This window comes from Nannobrachium achirus (assembly GCF_963921795.1).
Source record: "Nannobrachium achirus genome assembly, chromosome: 13".
Lineage (NCBI taxonomy): Eukaryota > Metazoa > Chordata > Actinopteri > Myctophiformes > Myctophidae > Nannobrachium > Nannobrachium achirus.
This window is the reverse complement of record NC_137833.1, coordinates 14,213,574-14,228,159: the sequence shown is the minus strand read 5'-3', so window position 1 is coordinate 14,228,159 and position 14,586 is coordinate 14,213,574. Positions and strand designations below refer to the sequence as shown.

Here is a 14,586-nt window from a genome sequence, read left to right as displayed (position 1 = left end):
GATCTGGCTCCAATCGAGACGTCACTGATCCTGACCGTGCTTGCTGGGTTACTATAATAATTTACTACAGTATGTGTGTCTTGCTCACCTCCAGTATGATGGTTAAGATGACCAGCGCCCCGATGGAGTTCATCATCCCGCCGTAGTAGGAGACCAGGGCCTCCCGGCAGCCTCGCGTCCAGATGTTGAGCTCCTCGATGCGGTGGTCATAGTCGTAGTGGGCCGTGTTGTTGGTCAGGTGGTGCTGGATGCAGGGCCTCGGAGAACCCGGGTTGCAGCAGCTGAACGGGACGCTGTCCATCAGGAACTTGCCTTCCACGTTGCTCATGAGGCGACTGAGGGGTGGGGGGGATGGTAGACACATGGAAACGTTTAGAGCAGTGGACCTCAAACTTTTACATTTCAAGGATCCATACCTGGGCCATAAGTTCAAAATTGCTGGTGTTCATCAATGTACAAGTTGAACATCAATGCCTGAACACATCCCACAAAATGCACTGAGAGACATGACAAATAGAACTGTCCAGCTGGCCAGAAAATGGGTTGGCCTAAACTCACACTCCACAAGAGATATACTCTTCCTTCCACATGGCCAATGGGGGCTGGGGGTTTCCCAGATGTAGAGTGGCTCTATGTAGCAACAAGGCTAGCCCACCTACTTCACATGCTCAATATCGACGATGGCACTGTCAGAGAAATGGCCAGGGCATCACTCCTACAGGACTTACGCCAGAGGAAAGGTCCTGCTAGCTGTTGCAGACCAGAATAACTTCCTAGGTTCCAGGAGGACAGACTGGACTCACAAGCCAGGGGCTTTGGGGTCTGGTTAGATTGATCAGATCTCAATGATCTCTGCCATCGAGTCTAGTTAAAATGAATAATGAACAACATAGAAGTGCAGACCCCAGTGTGGTAGTGGAGGCTACTCTCACCCACCAGGGAGGGGACAAGAGGCTATAGGAAGACACAGCTAGAAGGGTTCTTCTTAATAGGAAACAGACTGAGGCCAAACAACATTGGCGTGGACTTCGACATCAGGTCTGTGTTGAATCCGCTGATCATTCTGTTTCACATTCTGTGTACAAAATAATTTATGCCATCCAGTACAGCAATGCGTAAACATTCAAGAATGTTATCGGATTGGTTTGGTTTGCTTGTGATGTCTTTGCTGGCAGCCCAAATACACCAGATGTTGTTTTTGTTGACAACAGTCACAGGGAGGTCCTGATTCTGGAGGTGGGCTGTGTTTTTGATCTGCACATGGACCAGGCCTTCCAACATACTTGGAATCATATTGATCTCCATACCCATATTTGGAAGCCTGGGACATGCATAAACTGACCACGAGTGCCCTAACAATCCCTGGCATGACAAAGAGCAAGGCCAAACAACCTGCAAAATATTGCTTTGTTTCAGCAATTAGACAGTGCGGAGGAGAAGGTGCCATGCGTATCTTTATAGGTGCCCCTGCTCTATCAACCCCGTTACTATTTGTTTCCCTGTAAATTAATTGTAATTTATGCATTCAAATAAAGAATTAAAATGTGTGTGTGTGTGTGTGTGTGTGTGTGTGTGTGTGTGTGTGTGTGTGTGTGTGTGTGTGTGTGTGTGTGTGTGTGTGTGTGTGTGTTTGCACGCATGTGTGTACGCGTGTGTGAGAGAGAGAGTGATAGTTAGAGAGTGAGAGAGAGAGGGAGAGACAGAGTGAGCTATATCTCTTAAGTGCATTAACATCTATACATGAAAACACACAGATCCTCTTAAAGGGAAGTGACACATCTTCCTTCCTGTGTTGTCACTCATGCTGTCAGCTTGGAGTATTCCTATTACCAGTGAATGGACCATTCCATATTAACCACTTAAACCTTAAACCCTATAAACGTCATTGACACACCAGGGTCCCCATGAAGCTGAAAATAGCTCATCTACACCTACAAGCTCCAAAGATGTCGTCTTTATGAGTTCGTAGATCAGCCATCTTTTGCAGAATGTTCACTCCTAGGCCTATATGCCCAGAATTATGGGCGCAAGGGTTCACATGCTTAGCAGAGAAGGGGATTTCACATTGTCTCTCTACATTAAAGGAGTAGTTCATTCCGACTAATAAAGTATTCAATTGATCAAAAAACACTGTAATTTTCCCGGGGCTGGTTCTGACATTTTTAACACTTAACAGAGCATGCCTGCTTGCTCAGGGGAGATTGCTTCCTTCAGGCAGTACCACTTGTCAACCACTAGGTGTCCTGCAAGACCACAGGATCTAAAATGTCTCAATAAGGAGAAAGACTATACAATGACTGCAGTTGTGTCAAGTTATATATTGTATTTCCATGCAATACCATGGCTTCAAAATAACATTTCGATTTACTGAAAGTGTTACGTAGTGTAGCTTTAAATCAAAGTCATAATAAATTGTTCAGTTTTACACTAGAAAATCAGATTTTTTTTTCAAGAGTTATAGAGGTCACTGTTTGCATAATAAATAAACAAACTAAACTAACTACGTTTGTCATGGCCAGTTCCATAAGAAGCGAGGTTGCTCGCCATGACATTCAGTGCACAGGTGTTCAAAGTGTCAAAGTGTGAAGGGGGGGGGGGGGGGGGGGGGTCAGAGAGGCCAACAGAAAGGAAATGGAAATAATAACTTATATCGTTAGCCTCGTAGCATAATAGCCCAAGTCGCATTTTGGGCAAAAGTCATCTGACTTAGACACAATGTGTTGTTTTCTCATCCTGCCTTTATTTATATCTACCTAATCATCAACACATTTCTAAACCTGTCTATGATATTTTCTTTTAAAAGTATTTTAAAAACACCCAGAGGCTATGGCTGTTTGTGGTCCTTGGCTTGGAAAGGTCTGAGCACTCCCGGTTCAGCACTCTGATTGGACAGCTGCCATATTTCCCATGGAACAAGAGTGATTTCATCTCTCTGCACATATGGAATATGAACACATACTTAGTGCATGTTAACCATCAGAACAGAGTTCTGTTTATGAGTCGATGTGTGTTTGAGACGCAAGGAGGCCGGCGGAGAATCCAGCTCCAGGTAGATTATGTTCTTATCACAATCTGGGTCATGAGCCTGTGACCACTCACACCAGCTTCCTGCATGGTCGACCTCCTAACCACATGGACCCTTAAACATCCCCATATTCTGCTCCTCTATGTCCTGATATGCAAACACATCCCGAGAGCAAATCAACATATTTGGTGTAGAGTGGAGGGGTAGCCTACAAGTGCCGATGCCTGAGGGAGCCTCGGTCAACAGATGATATAGGGATTAAGTTCCTAACAATGCTTAAGGTTCATTTCACCTGCAGCGGTACCGTAGATCTCAGAGATCTCCACCTATACCAAACATCTGGGGGAAATCTAAATGCAACGAATGGTAGAACAGCAGCGCCCTGCTTCCACTGCGCTGAAAACCAATTTGACAACATCCGTGCCGACATGATCATGAATAAAATCTTTGTTGGTTCTTGCGACGTTGTTAGTTTTATATGTCACCAGACATTTCGGTATCAATCTCTTTCTACGCTATACGAGGTTACATAATTTCTGTGTCACACTCTGTCTTTGACCACTACTCTCTTCTCTGTCTCTAACCTCCTTTGGCAACAGTAGATTATTGCTGGATTACTCCGTGGGATGTTAATGTTTTAATGAGGCCTTGCCCCTTCCTGCAGAAAGCTGTTAGGAGGCTTAGAACACCCAGAGCCATCCTGATGTCCTCTGACTCACAGAGTGCCATCTCCTCTGCTTCTTCTCCCTGAAACTCCGGGCAAAACTAGGGCAACTCTGTACTGTCAACATCATGTTGCATTAAAAAGTTGCAGCACACAACATTCTTTGTGAATAAAACATTATTTTTGACCAGTCTGCATGTTATAGTAATACAATATAATTCAAATCCCTGGTAGAACTTATAGAGTGTAGCAATTGTAGTCCTACAGCGGCCATGTTTTGCAGCGCACATAGGTGTTCTGATTGGAGTAGAACATTAGTTCTATCATATGCCAATCAAACAATTGAAACACCTGTGTTTGACCCAAAACATGGCCCCTGTAGGACTACAATTGCTACACTCTATAGAAGTTCTAGTTGAAATGACGCATATGACAAGGGTCAATCATGCTTCCATAACTCCCAGTTCTCCTGGCACAGCGGCAACAATTCATTCTGGGATGTTGTTTCCTATTTAAATGTTGTTACTCACTCTCTAACTTCCTCTTTGTTCATGTCCAGGTAGCGGTTACTGATCCACTGCACCTCGAACCAGTCCCTGTAGTTGTTGTTGCCGCAGCAGCGGAACTCGATCTGCGTCATGTCCAGCGTCCTCTTCATGAAGCAGCGGCCGGGCGTGTCCGTGTCCTTGTAGAACTTGATGCTGTTCTTCAGGCCTTCCACCAGCGTCAGGTACATGGCGAACTGCATGAGGAAGCAGAGCAGCGCCGTGACCAGTAGCACCACGTTGAAGCCGCAGCAGAACAGCAGGTAGTTCTTCAGCATGGGCTTCCACTTGGGGAACTTGGCGGGGTCCAGCGAGTCGTGGCACACCTTGCCGCCGAAGGCGTTGACGGCGCACGCCACCAGCCCCACCAGGATGAGCAGGTTGGGCACAAAGTGGCTCTCGTTGTTGTCCATCATCTCGCTGCGCTTCCGCAGCTCGATCTTGAAGAAGATGCCCATGGCGAAGATGAGGATGCCGGCCATCACCGACAGCCAGTAGAGCAGCCACAGGCCCTGGGCCAGCTTCACGCGCTTGGGCAGGTCGAACTTCACCGGCATGAACGCCATGTTTTCGACACTGCAAAATTCAAGCTATAAAGCTTTAAGACAAAAAGTTCAAATGTATTTTTGTTGCGTTCTATCTTATTGAATTCCGTCCCGGGGCGATGGTTTAGTCTTCAGTTGAAAAGTAGCGTGATGCAGGAGCATGAACGCCACCGGGCTGGAAGCATCCGTCCGACCATAAGTCCATCAGGAACAGGAACGTCCATACCGCTCCTGGAAAACAAAACAATACAAAATGCCTTAAAAAACCCAAAGTACAATAAAAAATATATAAAAAAGGTTAATCCAAATAATAAATATTCCTAAATGCTGGTCCGGATGCAACAGCTTATTCCAGATCGAGAAGTTTCTTGCGAAAGGAAGCGCTGGCGCGTGAGTCTCGGCGAACGAGCCTCTGGCTGCTCGCACGTCATCCTAATCCTAGGTAATCTGCCCTAATGCCACTTGCAGCAGATTAGCCGTGCATGGCTCTAATCTGCTGTCTTACCATCTAATTGGTTTGTTGTTTTAAGCATCCTGGATGGAGGAGGCTCTTGCTGGGAGAGAGAAGCTCCCATACTGGGATCTGAGACAAACCCAGCAGCAGCTTCAACTCTACTTTCACTTTGTCACATCACAAGTTCACCCATGGTTTAAAAGTGCAGGTGAAATTATTTCCCAGCGTTTTGCAGTTCAAGAGGGTAAAGAAATAAAGAAAAGGTCACATAACAAGAAGGCACATTGTCAATTTTAGGGTGCATGGCCAAGATGGGAATAAAACTAGAAAAATGGAAATACGGGGGGCACGGTGGCACAGTCGGTAGCGCTGTCGCCTCACAGCTTGAAGGTCCTGGTCCCCGCTGGGGACGCTGTGGGCGCTGGGGGGCGTTTTCCCTCCTCCGCGTCATCGGTGCCCACACCCTAGGTGGGGTTGGCAAAAGGGCCTTTCTGTGTGGAGTTTACATGTTCTCCCCGTGCCTCCCCCTGGCCAGCTGGGGGGCCTGATGGAGGGGAAAGGAACTGGTTGGAATAACATGTTCCTTCCACGCACTACGTCCAGCCGGGGAAACTCCCCCTGTCAGGTGATAAGAAGCAGCTTGGACTCCTCGTGCATAGAAGGAAGCATGAGTCAGTCCATTGCTCTCCGCAGGTTGGCAGAGGGGTGTAGCACCCAGGATTACAGTAGACAATACACTGGGTGAAAAATGGGTTACAAAATTGTGGGATAAAAAAAGAAGAAAAAAAACAAATAAAAATGGAAATACACCATGGTGGCTGAATGCCCATCACTTCCAACATGGCCTGTATTACGAGCATAGCTAGATTCGGTTTTCAGAGGTAGCCAGCCAGTCCTCGACCAATCAGGGTAGAGTATGGCTGTAGTTATGTTATGATGTTTAGTTATGATGGTCAAAATAAAAGTTTTGAGAACCACAGTCGCTCTGAATTAAGAACGTCTGCTAAATGCCTAGATTGTAAACTACCGAACTCATAAAATGCCATACAGTCTCGTAGTAAATCAGAATCATACATATCCTGAAGCTGGAGACGTAGGCCTACCGATATTCAGTGATTGGGTCTAATGATCAAAACGAGAACGTTATAATGGTGTAAAAAATCTATAAAAAAACTACACATTTCCACGCTGTAAGGCCAGTAAGGGACAAGATGACCCCCATCCAATTTCATTATCACTGAATACACCTTTAAGTGATTTGTGAGGTCTCAGTGACCTTGACCTTTGATCCCATACTTCTAATCAGTTCATCCTTGAGTTCAAGTGGAGGTCTGTGCCAAATGTCATTAAAGACCCTCCAAGGCTATCCTGAGATATCGCGTTAACAAAAGCTGGGACGGACGCACAGATAACCAGTATAACCGCAGTCTTCTACTACTGGGAGCTGACCAGTACCACCACAGCCTTCTACTGTTGGCTACTGGGAGCTGACCAGTACAACTTATAGTCTACTATTGAATGAGGCCTGGGTGAAAACAGACTTGAAACTATCAGTATTTTTCAACATTTTCTGAATATACTACTACTACTACTACTACTACTACTACTACTACTACTAATGATGTATAATAATAATAATAAATAATAACTAACATAATAGTAATAACAGGACGAGAGTGGGCTGTGTTGGGGTCAAGGCTTAAGCACCAGAAGTGCCAGCAGAGTTGGACCAGTTTAGCTCAGTTTAAAAGAGCTCTGCCCCTCCGCTGACCCCAGCCCAAGAGGAGGGGAGTTAGATGGGATTAAACACACATGACCCAACAGAAACACACAGAAAACTAAAGACGGGGGGAAAGTAAGAAAGAAAGAAAGATTTTGTTTGAACAACAACTAATTTGTTGTAAAAAGAAAATACATATAAAAAATACAATTTAGTTATATTTACAATTTAGGAATACAGAGTGATTTACACATGTGGGATCATTATAGGCTTTGAATCCCTCTCTCCACTGGTCTGTAGGAATATGGCACGGGGAAATCTCGCTCTTTCGAACGACCGTCATTTCGACAAAGGAGCGTCGGGAGGGTTAGCGACTCACCCCACAGAGGTTAAGGTTAGGGTAAGGGTTGGGTTTGGGTGTCGAAAAGATGACACGTAGTAACAGTGAAACGCTCCTATATGGCACAAACTTTGTATAGATAAAAAGCATTTCCTTTGGGATTCATGGTTTCAAAGGGGAATCACAGTTTTGGGAGACCTGGACTGAGGAGACAGTCATTTGAAGACTTTTAAGAACAGCGTTTGGTCTACCACATGATCACTTTTGCCAATATTTACAATTGAGCCTTTGGATCTCTCACATCAGTCAAGTTGATACAGTGGAGAAAAAAGGACAAGGCCATGAGGCATATTATGCCATGCTCCTTGAGGCTTCTAACTCGAGTATATTCCTGTGTAAGATACCATGGGAAAGGGATTTAGTGGTTACAATTTTGGATGGGGAACAGGTTAAAATTCTCAGGAATGGGTAGAAAATGCCAAGAGAACTACGGGCCCTTACGGCCTTACGGCGTGTTACTTGTGAATAGAATATATTGGACATCAAGACTGTTTAGAGTGGGCCTGACTGAAGGCCCTGATATGAGTGTTGGAGGTGTCAGGACAGGGATGGCACATTGGTGCATTTTGCTGTCCAAAAGTCCAGGACTATTGGTCTGCAATACATGAGAGGTTGGAGAGAATAACAGGCCTGGTCCACCCATTCTCCCCAGTCTGTTTATTCTGGGGATCACCTTGAAGGCCTTTGCACCCAGGGTCCAATTTTCGGCACGAAAAATAAATACACTAAATGGGAAACCATGTGCAAAGAATGTTTCTCCTCCTATAGCTGAATGGAAGGAGGCAGCAGGGGGTCATTTGGGGGGCATTTGGGGATGGCAATTGCTGCCACCCCTAGTGTTCACATTAACCTTCAGTTATTTTATGCATATTGCCCCCAACTCTGAATTGTGATGTTAAAATGATGTCCGTCCAACTACATGTGACACGTGTAGACAAGCCTTTTATTTGATGCAACCATTCATTTATTGCCCATGTGGCATCCCTATTTTGGGAATTTCATTATAGGCGAACATTTTCAACCATTTTCTCGTTTCGCAATAGTGAAAATAATTGATCTACAAGCTCTCAACGCGTCGCTTGGCGACGCATTGAGAGCTTGTAGGCCAACTACTTTTGCTATTTTCAAAATGGGAATATGGTAACCTATTTGTTGCCACCCCTTGTATTCCTGAAATTGCGTCTCTGCATGGGAGGCAGTTGGTTAAGGACTGGAAAGCCTCTTCTGCGCCTGAACTGGCCACTTACCAGACAGTCATAAATGCTGCTTAACAGGATGGACAAGTATGATCTAAAACGGGGACATTATCACTTACACGTGTTGGGACTCAGAAGCTGTTTCCAGCTCTCAGTAAGCGGTGGTGGACATTTTTGACAACAAATAAATACAAAACAGTAAGACAACCTAGTCGGGAGATAAGCGACCGTCACGTCACATACACAAACTTTAGAAGGCAATCGTAGCCAATCAGGAGGGAATATGGGAAATGGGACAGATCCATGTTGATGACATGACTATAGAGATACTGTGTGTACAGCTTTGTGTGATTTTAGGCCAATCTGTAGGGATGAGGGGTGGTTGTGAGTTGCCAAACTTGCCATCCAAGGAGTGGTTGTGCAAAGTTTGGCATGGATAGGGGCAATGGTGCCGGAGATAAGAGTAGGGCAAAAGTGAGGTGACGTGACGGACCGACTGACGGACGGACAGACAGACGGACAGCCGGTGGAGCTTTTCATAGTAACTTGTGACCTAACGGTCGCAACAAAGCCAAAACGGTACGATATTTTGCTTTTGCAACGATATAGTAGATCATTGCAAATCAAAATCGATTTTTTGATTCAGTTACTATATCGTTACACCCCTAGTTATAATAGTTTGGGATTTTTCATTCTAGTTTCGTTGGGACGGCAGTGGTAGAGTGGCTGGTAGAGCAGCCAGATGGGAACCGCTTAGGATCGTCCAGAAAGTAGTTTTTTGCCACTCAGTAGGCATTCTCGCATAACCTCCGTGTATGATGATGATGTCACGCGCATACCCTCTACTGTACCATATATCCAATCAGGAAAGAGTCCTGACTGGAAAGAGTCCATGCTCCATGACCTTCACCAGCTCCCATGCAGTCAATAGATCATCACCTACAAGGCCCTCAACAACAGGCTCCCTGCTACCTCTCCAACAGCCTCCAACGCCACGCCCCTCCCACTCCCTGAGGTCTGGTGATGCCAACCTCTTGGACGCAGGGGTCATCAATATATCAGGACATGGACAATCCATGGCACATTTTAGATTTCTTTTTTTACACACCATTATGCTGTTCTTAATCAATTACAGAATGTCAAGTCTCCAGGGTTTTTGCAAAAGATGTTTGACGCTGATTTACTAAAACACTGTGGCATATTAGGAGTCCGACTAGTACTAGTGGTTCTAACATGTTTTATTTGCAAGGACCACCATAACGAAATGGAACCAAATAGGAAAAAAGTAGCAGATCGACAAGCTCAAATAGCTTCTGGATGTGCTTTTGTGTGACGCGGTTGTATGATTAAGTAGGGGCGTTAATTTTCAAAAATAGAATAAAATAAAATAAAAAACACACACACGCACACACACACACGTACGCACGCACACACACACACGGTTAGAATATGGAAAACAAAATCCTGTATGAGTTCTATTTTCTTGCTGCAAATACTAACGTTTATGAAGGTATTATTCAGCAACAAGTGAATGATGATGACGCTGTTTGACTGACAAGTCACAGGGGCCACGGAGGGGTCATTCACTGTTGCAGCTTACACACTCTAGTAAGGTGTGTGTGTGTGTGTGTGTGTGTGTGTGTGTGTGTGTGTGTGTGTGTGTGTGTGTGTGTGTGCGTGTGTAATTAGCTTGGTTGGACACGTGAACAGATTAGAAAGCTGAGGATTGCTGTGTATTAGAGCTAAAAGGACGGAGTCACACACTGTGGCACGCCACACACACACACACACACACACACACACACTCACACACACACACACACACACACACACACACACACACACACACACACACACACACACACACACACACACACGCACACACACATTCTACATTGCAGTATTGATACTTTTACTTAAGTAAAAGATGTGAGTAGCCTATACTTTTCCCCATCACTTTCTTTCAAACAGAGCTGTGATTCATTATGCTAGACACTAGATGGCAGTGCTTCTCTATTGACCTATTTTAAAACGTTTAACTGTTCACAGAAACATGTTCATGTTTAATCTGAACATAATAGGAAGGACAATTAAAGCACTTTTAAGACTTTTTAAAACCACTTTTTGAATAGAATAGAATAGAACAGACAACAGGCAACGAGCAGCCATCTTGCTACTGCACTCTGGGAAGTGCAGTCCCTAAAAAGTTAATAACCCTGTTCCTATTTGTGTCCAGATTGGAGTCCCCTTGTTTTTATGCGCGGGTCTGAACAGCAAAAAGCTACATACATGACTATAGACTGAATGTGGCACAGCCAGGCTCAGCAGGCTGTGTCTGCGAGCTAAAATTACACAGTTTAGGCTATACTCATCAAAATCATTACAATGTCATGTGCAACATACTGAGCGAATGTCTGCATAGAGTTCAGGCCAGTGTAGAGGAACATGGGTTTCCGATTCAATAGAACCATCATCATTGCATAAGTGGCCTACTGTAACGTCTTTCGGATGTTTTATTATAGTTATATTTTATAGACTTTATTTGTTCTCAAGAAACGTTCTTGTTTAGAATATATAGAAGGCAATTCAGATCAACTTGCCTGCCACGAGCTCACGGAAAACTGTGCCTATATGATAGCTGTTAACGCAACGGTGCTGTCTTTCCACAAGTGTGCTGGATTTGTGGTGTTTAGTCTGCCATCTAGTGTCAGATTGATGTAATAGTTTCCATATTTCTAGTTTCCACATTGTCATTCCTCATAGAAACTCCTATACACTTATTTTATTACAATTATTTACTGTATCGTGTGTTTATAATTTACGTAATAACATTAAGTAAAGTAGTAGGCTACTAGCCTACTATAATGTGGGATGATTGTCATTAACTTGCTGTCGAGCCAGGCGCGGACCGCTCATTAAGGCGAAAAGGCGCTCGCCTTTTATTTATTTTTGATCCTGTCTAACAATACAAATAACCCCCCCCCCCCCCAAAAAAGCCCAGCTTACCGACATAATGTTGCTCAACCCGTTCCTTGCCCATTCACTGGTATGCGGGGGAAGGCGACCACTTGTCAACTAATCAAGTCCTTCATTGAGATGTAAATTAATTTCGGCTTGCCTTTTGTTCTCATGGCCATCACCTCTACCTGAAAGCTAGGCTACTGTCCTCTGAAATTCACTAGATTGTTGCTTGGATTTGACAGAGTAGTTTTCAACACCATGCAGTCAGCTGGAGCTGGGGCTGGAGTTTAATGATGGAAAATGCACATTGGCACTGATTTTGCTGTATGATTGTCATTGTCTACATGTGTGTAACTTTGTTTTCTCTGTTGCAGTGGTGGAAAAAGTACTTACATTCTTTACTTAAGTAAAAGTATCAATACTTACAGGCAATAGGCTGTTCAAAATGTACTTGAGTAAAAGTATGAAAGTATTGGCATCAAAATATACTTAAAGGGATATTACACTTTCAAAAAAACTTTTAGGTCTAATCAGGCTTGTATGAACACCCTGAACAGTTTTTAATTTGCTTCATTCAGTATTTAGATATTTGATGTAAATGTTACCAGCTCCAACACGCCCAGGCCCTCTCCACATACACACCCATTGTAACTTCAAACTCCATTTTAACCATGATAGATTCATTAAAAACACACATTATTCTTTCTGGTGACTCATAATACCCTCCTAATACGTGAGCAGACCGTGTTTTTTCAATAACCTTTTTCTTTTATTTTTAATAATTCTTTGGGAAAATGGAAAACATTAAATACAATAATATTTTATTGAAAATAAATGAAAAAAGTTATTGAAAAAACACGGTCTGCTCACGTATTAGGAGGGTATTATGAGTCACCAGAAAAAATAATGTGTGTTTTTAATGAATCTATCATGGTTAAAATGGAGTTTGAAGTTACAATGGGTGTGTATGTGGAGAGGGCCTGGGCGTGTTGGAGCTGGTAACATTTACATCAAATATCTAAATACTGAATGAAGCAAATTAAAAACTGTTCAGGGTGTTCATACAAGCCTGATTAGACCTAAAAGTTTTTTTGAAAGTGTAATATCCCTTTAAAGTACCAAAAGTTAAAGTACAATACGTTTGAAAATAGCAGATCTACAAGCTCACAATGTGTCCATCATGACACATTGTGAGCTTGTAGATCTTCTATTTTCAAATAGCCAAGGTATAAAATAGGGCTAAATTGGTTAATGTAGCCTATATGTTTTATAATGTCATAATTTATATCTTCAAATTCTAACTAGTAACAAAAGTTTCCAAATAAATGTAGTGGATTAAAAGTACAATATTTGGATCCGAGATGTAGTGGAGTAGAAGTGAAAGTATTGAAAATTGGAAATACTCATGTAAAGTAGAAATACCAAAACTGTACTTAAGTACAGTACTTAAGTAAAAGTACTTAGTTACTTTACACCACTGCTCTGTAGTCTATGACTATATCAAGTAATTCCCTGTACTGGGTAGGCCTATATACTTTCCCTCATGCTAAAAGACGTTGGACAACTGGGATTTTCCCATTTTATTCTCCATCCTGGATGACAAGCATTACACGAATATCTCACAGCCTTTTTTACAGTAGATATGCAACCCATAGTTTGTCATTTGACTCTCAGTCTAATGTTCCTGCTGGTTCACTGGTTCGAATTTTATTTATGGCAGCCAAATTCCAAAAATTTCATTTTATTTTCTCACTTTGAGGTTAGGCATAAACTTAGATTTTAGGAGGGGTCATGGCATTTTCGACCTGTCCCTTACATTGAATATAGGCCTACTTGAATATTGTTTTTATTATAACTATTTTAAAATGTGTGATTTCTTTTTTTTTTTATATAATTTTTTTTTTAAATAATATTTTTTATTAATTTTATGGGGGGGGGGGGGGGCATTTCGGCTGACATCTCGCCTACCCTGACTCTCATTCCTGGGTACGCCCCTGTGTCGAGCATAAAATATTTGATCTTATGTACCGGTAGCCTACTGCATGTCTTCCGTATCACGCAATCATTATTAGCCGATACAAGATCAGCTGATAAAGCAGATCTTCAAGTTCAAGGTCACTATCGATTGAGCTAAACCGTAAACCCATGCATGGGTTTACCTTACCTTTGATACCCCATTCCAGTGATCGAGTTATACCCACAGAGCTATCGGCGCCGCCAGAATAGGGCTCCCATAGCTCTGGGGGCCTTTCGCCGCCGCCGCCTATAAAGTCGCCTAAAACGGGTACTTTCCTATATTAAATCATATTAAATCGGGTATTTCGCGGATATAAAGTCGGCTAAAACGGGTATTTCCTATATTAAATCATATTTTTCCTTTCACAATATTAATTCGGGCTTCACATTGGCTATGTTGACAACTCCAGGCAGTCTTTTCTGTTCATATTAACTCACCATTATTGCTCAGCCTCCAGTTCCCAATTCCTCCATCTGATGATCTGAGCTCTGAGCCATCCAGCCAAAAGTTCCCGTTCTGGTAGCATAAAGTCGGCTAAAATGGGTATTTTTCTTTCTCAAAACAAGGCGGGTCGGGTTCATATTTATTTACTAAAAAAAACATTGTCACGGGCACAGGCACACTAAGGCTACAGTCTTGCTAAGACAGCGTTGTTTTGTTTGGTTGTTTTGTTGCTGTCCGGCGTGTCCGCCTTCCTTTGCCGTCCGGGCCGTGGCTAGAAGTGCAAAGACTCGATGCAGTGGTTCCTAGCTTAGCCTATGCCCAGGCCATGGCGAGACCACGCAGCTGGGTAGGTCTGCATCCAGGGCCTCCTCGGCCCTGGGGGAAAGGTAGGAACCATTGCAGCGAGTGTGTTATAACCCGGACGGTAAAGGAAGACTCACACCCCACATTAAATGCGCCTGATTTATAATAATAAAATGAATAGTAGGATTAAACGGTGTGATGTCATTGTTCAGTCTTACTGTCTAACATGTTTATTTAGTATATCTAGTTAACATAAATAATATAAATTCTTCCAATGGAACATAAAAAATAAAAAAAAACGAGAAAAAAAAA

The 14,586-nt window shown here is 43.2% G+C and overlaps 1 protein-coding gene across 1 annotated transcript in view; it reads right to left on the bottom strand.

Annotated features, from left to right (window-relative positions):
* LOC308297158 (peripherin-2-like) overlaps positions 1-4,800 on the bottom strand; it is a gene marked incomplete at both ends in the record, with an annotated part of 7,631 nt that extends 2,831 nt beyond the window's left edge. The window contains 2 exons of the mRNA XM_080740574.1: positions 89-335; positions 4,220-4,800. Coding sequence (XP_080596700.1) covers positions 89-335; positions 4,220-4,800 — 828 coding nt within the window. The remainder of the gene's footprint in view (positions 1-88; positions 336-4,219) is intronic.
* Between the last annotated feature and the right edge of the window lie 9,786 nt (positions 4,801-14,586).